The sequence below is a fragment of the Anser brachyrhynchus genome, assembly GCF_964034855.1.
Source record: "Anser brachyrhynchus genome assembly, chromosome: 14".
Lineage (NCBI taxonomy): Eukaryota > Metazoa > Chordata > Aves > Anseriformes > Anatidae > Anser > Anser brachyrhynchus.
In genome coordinates this window covers 8,229,116-8,244,190 of record NC_137709.1, presented here as the reverse complement: position 1 = coordinate 8,244,190, position 15,075 = coordinate 8,229,116, and the positions used below count along the sequence as shown (strand labels likewise).

General features: G+C 41.9%; 2 protein-coding genes across 4 annotated transcripts; one reads left to right on the top strand and one right to left on the bottom strand.

Moving 5' to 3' along the window:
• Positions 1 to 1,820: 1,820 nt before the first annotated feature.
• THG1L (tRNA-histidine guanylyltransferase 1 like) lies at positions 1,821 to 6,702 on the bottom strand. 3 transcript variants are annotated; one of them, XM_080555776.1, is made up of 6 exons: positions 6,491 to 6,702; positions 5,873 to 6,049; positions 5,246 to 5,415; positions 4,314 to 4,402; positions 3,617 to 3,724; positions 1,821 to 2,639 (listed from the first exon to the last, which is right to left on the bottom strand). In XM_080555776.1, exons 1-6 carry the CDS (start codon positions 6,670 to 6,672, stop codon positions 2,478 to 2,480), a joined length of 888 nt encoding a protein of 295 aa, XP_080411902.1. In that variant the 5' UTR covers positions 6,673 to 6,702; the 3' UTR covers positions 1,821 to 2,477. The 3 variants fall into 3 exon arrangements, with proteins under 3 accessions (XP_080411902.1, XP_080411903.1, XP_080411904.1); XM_080555777.1 differs by having other exon boundaries at positions 6,585 to 6,674; XM_080555778.1 differs by lacking the exon at positions 6,491 to 6,702 and having other exon boundaries at positions 5,246 to 5,411; positions 5,873 to 6,012.
• Positions 6,703 to 6,893: 191 nt separating this feature from the next.
• Positions 6,894 to 13,944, top strand: SOX30 (SRY-box transcription factor 30). Its single transcript, XM_080555763.1, has 5 exons — positions 6,894 to 7,530; positions 8,741 to 8,980; positions 10,393 to 10,572; positions 11,874 to 12,366; positions 13,500 to 13,944. Exons 1-5 carry the CDS (start codon positions 6,909 to 6,911, stop codon positions 13,873 to 13,875), a joined length of 1,911 nt encoding a protein of 636 aa, XP_080411889.1. The 5' UTR covers positions 6,894 to 6,908; the 3' UTR covers positions 13,876 to 13,944.
• The last annotated feature ends 1,131 nt before the right edge of the window (positions 13,945 to 15,075 follow it).

Below are 15,075 nucleotides of genomic sequence, written 5' to 3'. Positions count from 1 at the left end.
TTCTGCAGCCGCCAGAGGCCTCTGGCGGTCCCGGTGCTGCAGCGAGCAGGGTCATTCTTATTTGAATGCGCTGAGTGGCACAGAGCACAAGACCTATTTGTCACAGGACACGTTAACGCTGCGGGGTTTCTTTACTGCAACAGATTCCCCCACCTACCGTTGGTCTTCCATAACCGCTTCCCATAGCTTTAATGGTTCCTGTTACAACAGTATAACATCAGGCCGAGCTTGCTGCCCAACCTCAGGAAGCGTCTGTTTCTTCACAGCCCCAAAGAAACTTTATGCAGGAGGATACCATGTGCTTGAGTCCATTACATTCTTTCCCCCCACAGCATTTAAAGTCATAAAAATTCAAGACCAGAGTTGTAAAGACAATCTGTATCTTGGTTCAAAACTCTATTATACTATATAGTAGTACTAAACTAGATGTTTACTTACTACACATCGTTGTATGAGTTAAATGGAAAACACTTGACAGCAGGACCTAATACATACTATGGTATCTCTCCTTATGTATCAGGTAGTCATGATATATGATTAAAAACCCCTACATGATGCTTTTTCAAGGAGGATCGTTATTGCCGAAGTTGTTTTCATCTTTGCTCAGAATGCAAAATCCAAACACTACCAACTCTGGAGCAGTTGCTCTGTACGTCATGTCCAAAGTCAAGCCCTAGATAGCAACGTGGCACATCAAAGTCGAGCAAATGACAATTTTGCTGTAAGACCAAAACACACACACACACACAAAAAACAGATAGGAAGTTCTCAATGCTAAATGACTGCGGTGCAATGATTCATTCAGAATCACCACCACACACTCCCTCATATCCTCTTCCTGAGGAATTAAACAGGCCCTTCGACAAGCTAAAAATGGTATACATTCTCTTATTGCTCAGCATTAGTATACATCGGGGACAGGAAACTGCTATCACGAATGCACAGACTTATTCTTCATTCTCAGAAAAAGGAAGAAATTGCAAAGTAATATTTTACTTCAGTATCTGTATAGAGTGTTTTTTCAAAAAAAGTTTGCACATTGCCTTAAATGTATAAGTTCTTCCCCTAGTAAGAAAAGGGTGAAAGCAGAGAGTCAATTCATGACAGTAACTCAGTACTGACCTTATTTGGCCACATTTAATGCTCTCCTTCCATTTTTATGGCCAGTCCCAACTGCTGGTTCTCTCTCCCTTAGCGAACTGGCTGGCGAGCTGTAGCTATGTCAGTGCCATGTTTCTGAGACCAGCACGGTTAAAGCACTACCATTCTTATATCATTACAGTTGTATTTCTGAAATAGGCATTTATACTGAAATAAGTTATTTCCCTCAAAGTCTAGTTACATTTGGACAAGTCCCTTTACATTAGAAGCATTTGTGCTCCCAGAGGTTGAATGATTTAACTGTCTTGACAGAGATTAACCAAGTTATACAAGAACTAAACTGTGCAGAGAGCAAGAAACACACACCCTCCTTTCTTTAACTAAGAGGTATTGTCATGACTGCTACATCTGTATCATCCCCAAGAAAACCAGAGAACAGTAATAATAAAATTACTGCTGGCATCCTCCTTAAAGGCACCAAGAAACTACCCTGTGCTGCTATCTTTCACTCCACTGCACAGGAGGAGACAAATTACTTCCCAGGCCACAGAAGATGAGAGCACAATGTCTGTCCATACCCTAACAAAACTCAACTCTGTACGGTTTATTATTAGCTTAACTGTTTGAAACCTTCACTAATTACTACTAAAAATATTAGTAATGGGAAAGTCCAAATAATAAACAATGAGAAAGTCAAATAATAAACACAGCAGAGAATAAATCACTAGTTTTTAATATTTTAAAAAGTATAAAACCCTGTACATTTGACAAAAGCTTTTTAAAAATTCGTCATAGGAAACTGCTAGGCTTTCCCTTCTGTAAGGATGAGACATTATGTAGTTGAACAATTTGTTGCTAAGGTCAACCAAACACACTGGCCTTGAAATTTAATACTAAATGCCAACTGAAATATTATTTAATACTAAATACCAACTGTCTCTTATCTGAAAGAAAAAAGTATTTTTTCTTCTGCTTTTAACTACTCAAATGTACAATTTTTTCATTTTGTTTGTTTTTAATCATTTGGCAGTTCAATACAATTCCCCATGATTTAAATGCTATAGAAATAGCTGACATTTCTATACGCTTTTTCTACAAATATGCATTTACAAGGAACAATCAATTTATGATGAGTTCTTAATATTTAAAATATAATATGATTTTGGATTTTCCAAATGGATATATCCTTGTATGTCAGACAACATTCCAGTGCCTCCTTTTCATGCAACTATAGTGCTAAAAGCTGCTGTAAAGCTTCTGCTGAAGTTGCTGAAGAGGAATGTAAGTCGAACTCTGCCAGCCACCGTCCATGCTCCTCAGGTGCCAACAAGCCAAGCAGAGCAAATCATTAACTACCAGTTATACTCATCCAGGTATCAACTATCCTCAGCCAGAATCTCAGGATATTCCTCCCAGAACTGGTCCCCAATAATGTCACAGTGCAGGGGGACAACTTTAGTCCTACTCCGTGTCACTTCGATTTCCTTTTCTTCTGTTTCCTTTGGCAGTTTTATTTTCTTAGTTGTGACTTCATTAACCTGAAAATAGAGTTGACACATTAGCAAACGTAAGATTTCAGAGAGGATTCACAAACAGATGAGAAAAAAAAGCTATAGCAGAATTAACCATCAACCCTATAGCATGCTATAGAATTTGAATGATGAATCTTTTCAAAGAATCTATTCTTAATTTGATGAATCTATTCTTAATTTGATGACTAACATGAGTAGTTAGAACTGCACGTCATCATCATGTGGCTTGAAGAAATTAGCTACACGTTCACGTAACTCATTCCAAGTATTCTTGAATAAAGTAAAATATTTAAGTTGGAGCTACTTAAAGCAAATGGGAAACCTCAAAAATGTCTAAGATTACCGAGAAAAAATAATAAGAGCTGCAGCTTTACTATGTTCCTTTACATAAGAGGAAACGACTATTAAATATACTATGAGCTGAGCTACTTTTTTTTTTTTGACTGAAAGTTTCTAGTACATCTGCAGTGAAAACACTTGAGAACCAATCCTGTGAAGAGCCTGGCACAGGCCCCAGTGATTACCGTATAAAACAGACAACAGTCATTAAAATATAATTTTTGAGGAAGCAGAATATACTCCCTCAATTCTCAAAGCTGCTAACACTAAGAAACTAACCACATACGATTCATTAAACAAAGGAGATTTACCTAGCAAATATATCAGTCCCGTGAAATTGTATGTAAAACATGAATGAAGAGATGACAACGTATACATCTCAACAGGGATAACTTATTTCTGAGACAGACTTCAGAGGCTAGTTTTGCTACTACGCTTATAGACATAGTTATGTCAAACACCTCCAAAGCAATTAGGCACCTTTCACTACATCATATGGAAAACGTGGTTAATTTTAAAATACATTTATAGATACACATCCACAGAGCGTTACTTCCCATTTGGTGATCGTACAGCGTAGCTTTTTGGCTACAGTTTAGCTACCCAAAACATGAACACGAAGCATGTGGTAATGCAGTTTTTACCTTCTGCCATATTAAGACAGTTCCTTTTCTATACATCAAAGGCTCATTGTTGTAGTTGATGTTGAATTCAGAAAATAAAATTTCATTCTTATCTCCAGCCAGCGTTCCCTGAGAGAAAATTAAAAAAGAACAAAAACTGTTGAAGACACAAACAAACAACCAAACCAATAAACAGGTTTTTCATCTTTAAATTACAAGGTGCAGTTTCCTTTCCAACTAGAATAATTATTTCAACAGCTAAACAGGAATATTAAAAAAAGGTAGTTGCTTTTTTTTTTTTTTTTTTCCAAATCTGTTTTACATTTTCAAGAGGAACTGAAAGGAGTCAACAAAATTCAGGAGAAAACCAGAAACAATCTGCTGAAATCTGCACAGTAAGACAGTACTACAGGAGGGTCTGGAAATCCATAGTACCTGAACCCTCCCATTTTACTTCTTGCTTACAGATATTAGATGGTCACGTGATGTTTTTAAGATTTCTGAACTCACTAATTAAAAAATTAAAGTCCTTTTAGAACTCCAGTTAAGATGCATTTGCTAATCATATTATCATCTTTACAAGTTAAAAAAGTTGTTGAATGTACATCCACAAAATGGTTATCCTAAGAAAAGGCAGAGCTGAGTAGGCAAGACACAACTTAGCAAACCGGATGATTTTCTCTGTACCTAGAAGAACATGACCTCAAGAGATTTTTACCTGGAGTCTATCCTGTGCTTGCACTGGTGTCAAACCACTTCGCTGTACAAGCATCCAAAACACCGTATTGTAAAGGTTATTAACATGGCCTATAGAAAAAAAGATAGAGTGCTTACCAAATCCAATTGAATACTCAAAGAATAAAAAAAAATAAAAAAGCCACTTCGTTTCCAGAATTATAACCGAAAAGACAGATAGAATCTTTCTGATCCATTTTTAACGTGCTGCATACCGTTTGAGACCAGGCTGGACGAGGCCCTAGGCAACCTATCTACTGAGAGATGTCCCTGCCCATGGCACCAGACAATATTGCCAACCCAAGCTGTTCTATGATTTTATGAATGACTAGAAGACAGATTCATGATACTTCTGAAAAGGGAGAGGGAGGGCAGAGGGAGAACGGTGCTTCTGTATAACACAAGTTATCTTAACTTGAACAACAGGGACTACATATTCATGGAGGCCTACAAATGAAACTCAGCAGTCTGATTCAGCATGAAATATGCAACACTTTTGCTACGTGGTTTGAATTGTAACATTCACATCTCTTCCTGCCTGCTCTAAAGAACCTGCTTTGGCAGGGGGGTTGGACCCAGCGATCTTTCGAGGTCCCTTCCAACCCCTTCAATTCTGTGATTCCTTTATCATCATCTTGATTTTAAAAAAATGTATAAAAAATGAATTCTATTACTATTTCCTATGATGAATTCACTGCCAGCATGCACCAATACAGTACTAGTCTAAGGACTCAAAATTTTAGCCAACACTTCTGCAAAATCCCACCACGGGGATCTCAGTATTATTTATAACCATTACCCTGCCAAACTGTGCTTTAACCGTTAAGCACATAGGCAGACACACTGGCAATAAGGATGTTTCTGTTCAGGAAGACAATTCAGCTGCGCAGATCTCCATTCTCTAGAAATGCTTACAGTCTGCTTGTCTCCAGCTGAGGTAGTCCTTTAAGTTTTGGGTGCTGGGATACAGCACAATTCGTCCATCAAATCCCGGCGGGTACAGAAGCTGCTGGTCCTTAAAGTAATCCTTCCAATAGAAAACGTAACTGGAGGCAAACTGCGAGACCACGTGAGTCATAAACTTACTTGCAAACATAAAGCAAAGGAAAAAGGAATACGTCAATATAATTATATATATCCATGACTTTCTCAAGTATCAATAGCAGTGATTAGTGTGGACAGCATCATTTCTTACATAACGGTACAACAGAGCAGCAACAGCAGAGTCTTGTGGAAAATAAGAAGTACTAGGAACCAAGGAAATGAGTTTAGAAAGGGAAACACTTTGTTAAAAGAAGCCTTGTTTTAATCAATACTTTTTAAAGCTCCCTATCATTAAAAACTACAGAAATAACGCATACAAAGAGTCTCCATGAAGAACTTGAACTACTTGTGGCACATACACCCAAATATACACCTAAATACAGCTCAGCTCCTAGCCTCTGTGTATAGATAAAGGCAGACCTAAAGATGGGGAACAAATTACAGATTTACAGAGAGATGTTAAAAACAATTTCAGTTTCTTATGAAAGCAGCTGTTACCTTGCTCTTCTTTTAAACCATTTACTTTTCCTTTTGAAAACAAAACTGTACTCATCGCTCTGCCCATAAGCGATAGCGATATCCTCCAGCTCCTGCATCACTGTCTGGGCACACCTGGTCATCAGGTGAAGAGCGCGGTCATCGTTTGGCTTTTTGAACTCGTGTTGTTCAGCAAACCTTCAAAGCAAAAACGGGACAATAAGAACCTTTTAAAACGTTAGTCAAAAATGCCAACCCACTCATTTTCACCATATTTATTTTCTACGTATATTGATTTGTAGTATCTGGGTAGCAGTAACGGTGAATTCCCTGCAGGTAGGAAAGAAATAACAAGAACTGTTTTTATGCTTTCTGGATAACGTGTTCTCTGTCCCATCAGCCTCTCACCCTGATGAGATATGGGGGGGCAGCCCGGCCCCTGGGGGCTCAGCACCTTGGGGTGGGGATCAGCACCCCGGGGGGGTGTCAGCACCCTGGGGTGGCCCGGAGGGGGGGGGCAGCACCCCGGGGTGACGGTGTGAGGCTGTCAGCACCCAAGGGTCCCCTCCCCAGCCCCCTCGCCCCGTCGCCATGGCAACCGCCCCGCAACAAGCGCCTCGGCCACGGGCTGCCCCGCACCTGTGGAAGTTGCGGCCGTCGAGGCGGACCACTATCCAGCAGTTGGGCAGGCACGTGTCGTCCGCCTCGAAGTCCCGCACGTACTCGAACTTGCTCTTAGCCATGGGGGAGCGGCCGCGCCCCGCAGCCCGCCCGCTGCCCGCGCTGATGGCCGCCGCCGCCACCCGCCAGCACCCCCGCATGGCCGGACCGGAACCGGAACCGGAACCGCCGTCACACCCCCGGCCCTTCTAGGCAGCCGGGCGGACCTCTCTATGCCCCTAACGCGGTCTCCATAGCGACCGCAGTGCGAGGCGAGGCGAGCCGCGAGTGGGCGGGGCAAAGGAGGCAGCGGCGCGCTCCCATTGGCCGGCGGCCGCGGCGCGAGGGCGCGGCGAGCGTTGGCGGCCAACCGCGGGCGGGCAACGGCAGCGGCGTCATGGAGCGGGGCGGGGGCGGCGGCGAGCCCGGGCTTGGCCCCGGCCCCCAGGGGCTGGGCGGGGACCGCGGGGAGCCGACCCCGGAGCCCCTCCCGGAGCCTCCCCTCAGCGCCCAGTGGCACCCGCGGGGAGCCGCGGCCGCTGCTGAGGGCGGTGGGGAGCTGGGGAGCGGGCCGGGGAGCCCCCTGGCCGCGGGGGGAGCCCCCGCGGAGGCTCTCGGTGCCCCCCGAACGGATGCAGGGCGGGGAAGGGGCGGCGGGGATGGGCGGCGGGGCAGCGCGGAGGAGCCGCAGGGAGCCCTCAGGGCGAGGACGGGCGTGGGGGGCTCCCTGCACGGCTCCCCGCACGGTGCCGGTGCCGGTCCCGGTGCCGGTATCACGGCGGCGCAGCCCCGCGGGGAGCCCCCGGGGGTGCCGCCCCAGGCGCTGCGGGTCCCCCTGGTGCTGCGGCCGCTGCCCGCCGCCGGCCGCCTGCAGCTGCCGGGCCCGGTGCCCGCCGAGCTGCTCCGCGTGCCCCAAGTGCCCCTGAAGCCAGCGCCGCTTAAAATGCAGGCGTTGCTCGAGCCGCCGGTGAAAATCGAGACCAAAAACGTGCCCCTCACTGTGCTGCCCTCCGACTCAGGTACTGAGGAAGCAGGTTTGTGGGGCTGCAGCGAGCGGCACGCAGCTGGCAGGCCGTCACATGGGAAAACACGAAAAAATAGCGGGAAAATAACGTTAGAGTGGAAAAAAAAAGATAGAGAACCACCTCTTTGAATATATAATTTGTAAAACTGCCTAATTCAGGGTAGGGTGTGCATGTACAGGAGCACAGAGCTCTAGTAGTTGGCTCGAATCAATACAGCTTTGTCTGTTTGCTCCCTGACTGTATTAAACCCTTTCATAACTTCAGAATCACGTCGAATTTTGGTGACAAGTTTAAGTTTAGACATCTGTTGATCCTTAAAATGAAGCATTCGTATGCTTCTCTGAGAGAATTTGGACGTGTTAAGTGACAAACTTTGTACCATTTGGATTAAAAGCTTACTTTTTGGAAAGAAAAGGCTTTTAAAATTTATACTTTTGGCACTTTTGAAATTAATGACTTTAAGTGAAATCCTGAGGATAAGAATACTTCAGCCCTTCATTGATAATGTGGAACAACAGTCTATTTCTAAGCCTTTTTCAGAGAGGAAGCTGTTTGCTGAGGGATCAGTTGTGAAAGGTCTGGATGTTCGTAATGTCACCAGCTCATTTCAAATGCAGCCTGTTTACAAAGACCTAAATCTGGGTGTCATGTAAAACATTTGGCAAGACAGATTCACCCAGCAAATGAGTGTCCATATCTGAGAAAAGAGAGAGTAAAATAAATAAATAAATAAATAGAAACCTAGAACAGCAGCAGCTGAGAAACCAGAGACATACCACCATTAGATCTCATCCCAGCATCATTAGGGCTTTTGGATACATAGTTCTAGTGGTGATGACAAATTTGTAGTGATACATCTGTGCTATACAGTGCTTAATTTATAAATTCATAAGTTACAGAAAACAGTCTAGCCAAGTGAAAACCAAATTGTCTTTAACAGTCGCGTTTCATATTTTTAAAAATAGATTAAAGAACAAAATCCATGTAAATGATTCCTTATGCAGTGCTTCAGTGGAGGTTATAGAGGTACTCCCTTGCACTTTTCTAGGAAGCGCTCTCCGAACATGCATTGAGTTCTGTGTGCTCCAAAGCTCTAGTAATTCTTTTGACTGTTGCCAAATATCCTCTTGATATGTTATTAAGTGTAACCTGTATCACATATATTGCCTGGAAGATGATCCTCTTTCCTCATTTTGTTGCATAGGAATGCCAGATACTCCATTTAGCAAGGACAAAAGTGGCCACGTAAAGCGTCCAATGAACGCATTTATGGTGTGGGCTAGGATTCATCGGCCTGCTCTAGCCAAAGCTAACCCGACTGCCAATAATGCAGAAATCAGTGTTCAGCTCGGGTTGGAGTGGAGCAAACTGAGTGAAGAGCAGAAACAGCCCTATTATGATGAAGCTCGGAAAATAAAACAAAGGCACAGAGAGGAATTTCCTGGTAAACATTTATTTATTTATCTCAATAGTTTAGAAGTGCAGGATTTGTGGAAAATTTGATTTCTTTTATTAGAGCAAATAGTAGAGTTGGAAAACATGACAAAAATTTCAAGCACTCAGTCCCTCTATCAGCTTTATAGTACCTGAAAGCATATTCCTTTCTTAAAGTATCCATAAATGATGTGGCATCTTTTATAGCCTCTAATGTTTCCTACATTCTTAGCCCACTACAACTGTAGCATCTCCTGCATGGGTTAAAAGCCTCATGCCCTGTACAGAGTTTATTCTGAACATGGATGCAAAAAGAGCTGCCCAGGTGGTCTGTGGTGACACATGTATCCTTCCTCAAAAACAATAAATGGAAAGTGCCACAGGAAGCACAAATGCCATTGCATTCTGTGGGATTCTTCAACGTTTAGTCTGGGGATTCACAAGTAAGAGTGTGGAATATGTTGTTCCTCAACCTTTTGCCAAAAGGATTAACAATTTGAACCCTTACCAAATTCATTTGTACATAGCACTGCAGTTAATTAAAAGGACACTAATAAAACAAAGCACAAGTATTTGTATTTTGAACACTGTGAAAGCTGTTGAGACATCAGGTGTCATAATCCTTTATCTCTGTGATGTCATAATCCTGCGAGTTCACTGTTAAGGCTAACGCTGGTAGACAAACATGATTAATGTGTCATAAATACACCAAAGATGAAGAGTAGCACTCCTTCCTTGCACCCTTCCAAAAAAAAAAGGGGGGGGGGAATTGGGGAGGGACTTTAAGGTAGCATTAAGAGTTAGCCTGGGTTGCTAGCCTGTGTAAGAAACATCTGCTCAGTAAAAAACTGTGTGTTTATAAGTCTGCTAGTGCTTGATCAGTGTTGTAAGTCAGAGGCCAATGTACTCCTTATTGCCAAAATCTATACAGGATTCCCAGGGGGCCATATGTTCAGTTGTCTCTTGTAACCTGCAGGTATATGTTAAATTTACAGGGTAAGGAAAAAAATCAGGAAAGATCCACATTTTGAATACAGTCATAGTTTTCTTCTGGACTGAAAGCCCATCATGCAGTGTTGTGTTCTCCATTGCATGCTTTCCTTAGTTGTGCCATGTCACATCCCACTGTTCTGTATTTATGTGTGTCACAAAACTCTTTTGATTTGGTAACATAAAAACAGTGCCCAAATGTGTCCATTTTATTTCTACCTCTGCTAAAATTCCCCATTTGCTAGCTCACTGGCACAAATGGAGTTTTGCCATTGACCATTGGAGCAGTTTAGGGACTCTTCTTTCTTTCTTTCTTTCTTTCTTTTTTTATGGTTTTTATGGTTTTTTTTTTTTATTATTGTTACAGTAGTTTTACATAAAAAAGAGACCATCCCATAAACAGGGTGTCTGCATCTTTTTCATCTCTGACAGGTTGGGTTTATCAGCCACGACCAGGCAAAAGGAAGCGTTTTCCACTGAATGTCTCTGGTCTACTTTCCGGCACCACTCAGACTATCATCACTACAAATCCAGCTGCCGTTCTTCCCTTCCAATCACCTGGGTACTCTGTCGTTATCCCCACTGTTCAGAACAGTATTGGACATCCAGTCTGTGAGTTTTCAATACTGAATGATTTTTAAAATTAGGAATCTACCTATTAAAGTTGCATTTAACCTAGAAAGATCCTTTTTATAATCAGTCCATATGGGCAGTGAAATAGGGTGTGCCATGAAAGCCCACAGGCAAATATAATAGCTAACCTGCAGCCCCTCACATTTTGTGGTGAAAGAGCTCTGTCTCTGATTGCAAGGACAGCAGATCACAACAAATAGCTTTGGTCCAAGCACTGGACCTTTTCTCTTTAACTATACTGACTCGAATGAGGCTAATGAGACAAGAAAACTAAATGCTTGTTTATGCTAGATGGTGATATTTGGAGATGTAAAAGAGAACACTTTACTTTGTTCAGGTGAAGTTCTGACTTAGGATATGATCCTTTCTGAAATCATTCTGTAAATTTGACTGAATAAGCTATTTTTTGTGTTCTTATGCTAGTGTGGTCTTTTGGGTGGTCCTTTGGGGACCAGGAGTTGGACTTGATGATCCTTGTGGGTCCCTTCCAACTCGGATATCCTATGATTCCAAGATTCAATGATATTATGGTGTCCTCACATGCTACTATGTTTCATTCTGAAGTTTACTCTCCTATTGTGGTTCAAATCACTCTTAAATACAAATGGTAAAATCTAGAAGCATTTAAGTCCAGTTGACTCAGAATTTAGACTCCTGGGCTAGGTAGTGGTTTTTGAAAACACTAATGCAATGTGTTTTGAAATCTTATTGTATAAAGGCAGCCTTTAACATACAACATGATCTCAAGTGTACATCTGCAAAATGTTTCAGTGAGATTGGCTGGTGGGTGCGTTCGTTGGTGAAACAAGTAAGAAAATATATTGGAGAGTTGTGTGTTGTAATTACTGCTTCTGCTCCTCACTGCTGCTTTGGCACCATGCAGATTTATTAAGAATTTGGTTCATTCCATCTCAGATGGTAAATGTGGCAGGTGTTCAGAGCTTCAGGCACTAAGTGCACACTCCGGCCCCATTCTGTGGCTATCCCAGAACACGATGCAGTCCTCACTAGACTCACAGCCTCAACACTCACCAACCAATCCATTATTCATTCACCTTTTTCTTCTTGTTGAAGGAAGCTTGAGTGTGTGGACTCCAAAACCACCTGTCAGAACATACATAGGCCAAGTGACGCGTGAATGAGAGTTGCAGGGAAGTGATGCTAGGAAGTGTTTTGGAGAAAGTGATTTTGGCCCTAGTGATTTTGGTTTTGTTACGCCACTGTTTGTGACATCTCTTCCTTTACTCATGTCTGATAAATAACTGCTCTGTTTCCTAAAGGTGAAGCTCTTTCTGCCATCCGTCTGCCAGCTTCTTCTGTTCAACGTCCAGGTCCAATGACTCTTTTCCAGTCTACTTTTGCGAGCACCACATCATTGGCAGTTCCAGCTCCAACCCTGCCCCTGCACCCTGTAATTGCATCACAGCACTTTGCTGAATCTGTTCAGACAGAAGCTTGTGATGTACCTTCTGGATCCACCTGCTCTCTGAAGAGACTTACACCAGTTTTTGTTGAGAGCTCCAGTAGAAACCCAAGTAACACAGTCACTGCTCATGGCAGATTTTCCGTTTCTACCATTGAGCTCCCAAAGGAGTACTCAGGGCTTTCTGCTTGTCCTAGAGGAGTACCTCTTTCCCAAGCTACTCCTCTTCCTCACTCATATCTCTATGAGAGTCCTCCCATTGGGCAGCCAGTTCATCTGTTTGGAGCACCTCCTCGATTTTCATTTCATCACCCTTACTTTGTACCTGGACCTTACTATTTCCCCTCAAGGTAATGCAATCCTTCATTTCAATACCAGCGAGATTAAGTGCTAAAGGGCTTCAACTTTCAGAAAGTAGATGGAGCTTTCAGTTCTTGAGGCAAGAATGCAGTGCCAGGAAGGAGAGCTGCTCTTACCTTCCTATAGCTCCTCTGTGGTTGGACCTGCTGGCCTGAGGCTGTTTGTAATATATGCCCAGTTACTGAAGGCTCCATGGTACTAATTTAATAATTGGCATTCCCAAGCCCACAGTAAACAGAAGTATCCTCTCTCCACTTTGTGCACCTAAGATGCACGACATCTGATTTCTACAGAAAAGTATTAGGTAGAGATAGTGTAAATATATTTTCAAAATGATCAGATACAATTAAAGTAGGTGTGTGAGATGTCTCCCAGCTACTAGGATTGCAGCTGTCATAACTACCAGTATTTCTGAAATCCAGCCTAGTGGGAAATGTCTTCAGAATTCTTACGTAAGTAAGTAGTCTTTACTAGTTTGTCTTTGCAGTTTCTGGGCAGTAAATGAGAGAAGATCACTTAATCAAAGAACTTACAAGCTAACACATGCAATATCCCGTGGGTATTTCCTAAGCTAAGTATGCACAGAAAGTACCAGTGTCCTCACACTAAATTTCTCTAACACTGCGTAGATTATATGTGTGTCATTTTGCATCAGAATACAAATTCCAAGAGGACACAACAAAGACAGTTATAGTTTGGCTTAGGAACTTCTTGCAATTTATTTATGTATTTATTAGTAGCAATCACTGTAATTTCTTTAAATACATTGACAACCACATACGGGGCACAAGGATTTTCTCTCAGTCCACTTGTTTAATAACAACTTAATACACACAAGAGGTCATTCAAAGAATAAATAAGAGTGTTTTACCCCAGCTCTGTCACAATTTTTGGTACACAGAAGTAACAAACTGATTTTGGATACTTCATTTTACTATTCTGAGTATGTACATTAATATACTGCAGGCTTACTTGATTCTATTTTATCTAGTATATTATTTAATTAATATTAAAAAAAAGATGATTAGCTTAGAAAAATTAGTGCCATTCTGATTGTCTTAGCTGAATGGAAATCTAGGGAATCTGCATTTCTGAACGACGCTTTCAATCTCTTTCATTGCAGCACGTGCCCATTCAGCCGGCCTCCATTTGGCTGTGGGAATTTCTCCAGCTCAGTGCCAGAATGTCTTGGCTTTTATGAAGACAGGTACCAGAAGCAGGAGATGAAGATTTCGGTTCTGGACAGAGACTATCCTTTCAGGGAATACCCAGAGGAAGTCGTACATGAGGACTCATACAACTGTGAGAGACTTGAGGAAGTGACCTGTCACAGCAGCCGCAGTGAGGAGGAGTGTGTAAGCCCCACACCACAACTGGACATTGGAGCAATTGAGAAAGTTTTGTCAGCCACCCCACCTACTCCTTCCAGCATCCAGCTAATCAATGTGACTGACAGTGAGGAGGAGGAAGAAGAAGAAAAGGTGTTGCGAGAGCTGTAATTTTTAAAACAAATGATAAGCCAAGGAAATAGAGAATTGGAAATAAATCTTTTCTTCAGTACCGTCTTCAGAGAGTGTGTTCAATGGGAAACCTATGTAGCTTGAGCAACCTGTGAATGTCATTTTGAGGACTTTGATGATCTGTTTGTATTTTGAGAGGTCACATAAAGAACTGGGGATGTGTAAAAGCCTCTGAATTTCACCTGGTTCATCAGGGCATTGTTTGGACTCTAGCTCAGGAAATCGCTTACACAGGAACTTAGCTTTAAGCATGTGACAATGTACTTTCTGAGGAGAGATATGTTTAATCACATCCTTTTAATGCTCCTCTGAATCAGGATACTGCCTTTTATTGTTTACAGACATTTTAATGGTATTTGCTGTAATTTTGTAGGTATTACTTTTAGGAGTTTTAACAAGAGAAATAATTCTGTTTTATTACTGTAATGTAATTCTTACTACAGTAGAAGACTATGAGGCCTGGAAAGTGAAGTCAAGAATGATTCTGCAATGCTTTATATTTTTGCTTTGATAAGACAGTTTTAAGTTTAATTTGGTTAATTTTTAACTTTACTCTGCATTTGTGGTATGAATGTTATATAATGCACTGAAAATTTAGATTGGTTTCAGTAATATCTTAGTCTGTAGCCAGTTCCATTAATGAAAATGGATTGTCCAGAAGGTATGGGGAGGTATGGTAGCACCCAGAGAGTGGAAAGTGGATGGGATCTAGCCCTGTGACTTACATTAGTGGATTGTGACTTGATCCCTGAGTGTAGTTATTACTGTACGGAATTCTCCATAGAATACCAAATTCTCTGAAGAATATCAAAGGCTTTTAATAGGGAGAGTATCTGTACTGTACTCAAAGAGTAAAGAAATTCAAAAGTTTTTGACCAAAATATGTAATTAATGTTACTAACATTTATTTTTCTGTTTTATGAAAGGGATGGTCGTTTCTTTCTGGGAATCCTGTTATTTTACTGTTGTTTATTTGAATAAATTCACCTGAACAACGTACCAATAGTGTTTCATTTTAAGCCACGAACAATGAACTGAGTGGGGACGTGTAATTCATGATTTATCTAACTCAAAGACTTACAGTGCAGCTAAACTGCACATGCCTAGAATGACTAGCTCAAATCAATTTTCTAGACAATTTTTGCAACTAACGGTAGTGTATACATATATGTGTGTGTA

Excerpts from the sequence above, each read along its gene's own strand:
- THG1L (XM_080555776.1), bottom strand. The coding sequence starts at position 6,672 with ATGCGGGGGTGCTGGCGGGTGGCGGCGGCGGCCATCAGCGCGGGCAGC. Across the intron at positions 5,416-5,872 it reads TGGTTTAAAAGAAGAGCAAG|TAAGTTTATGACTCACGTGG; the intron begins GTAACAGCTGCT and ends TATGTTTGCAAG. Across the intron at positions 2,640-3,616 it reads CTGTCTTAATATGGCAGAAG|GTTAATGAAGTCACAACTAA; the intron begins GTAAAAACTGCA and ends CTCTATTTTCAG.
- SOX30 (XM_080555763.1), top strand. The coding sequence starts at position 6,909 with ATGGAGCGGGGCGGGGGCGGCGGCGAGCCCGGGCTTGGCCCCGGCCCC. Across the intron at positions 8,981-10,392 it reads GCACAGAGAGGAATTTCCTG|GTTGGGTTTATCAGCCACGA; the intron begins GTAAACATTTAT and ends CATCTCTGACAG. Across the intron at positions 12,367-13,499 it reads CCTTACTATTTCCCCTCAAG|CACGTGCCCATTCAGCCGGC; the intron begins GTAATGCAATCC and ends CTTTCATTGCAG.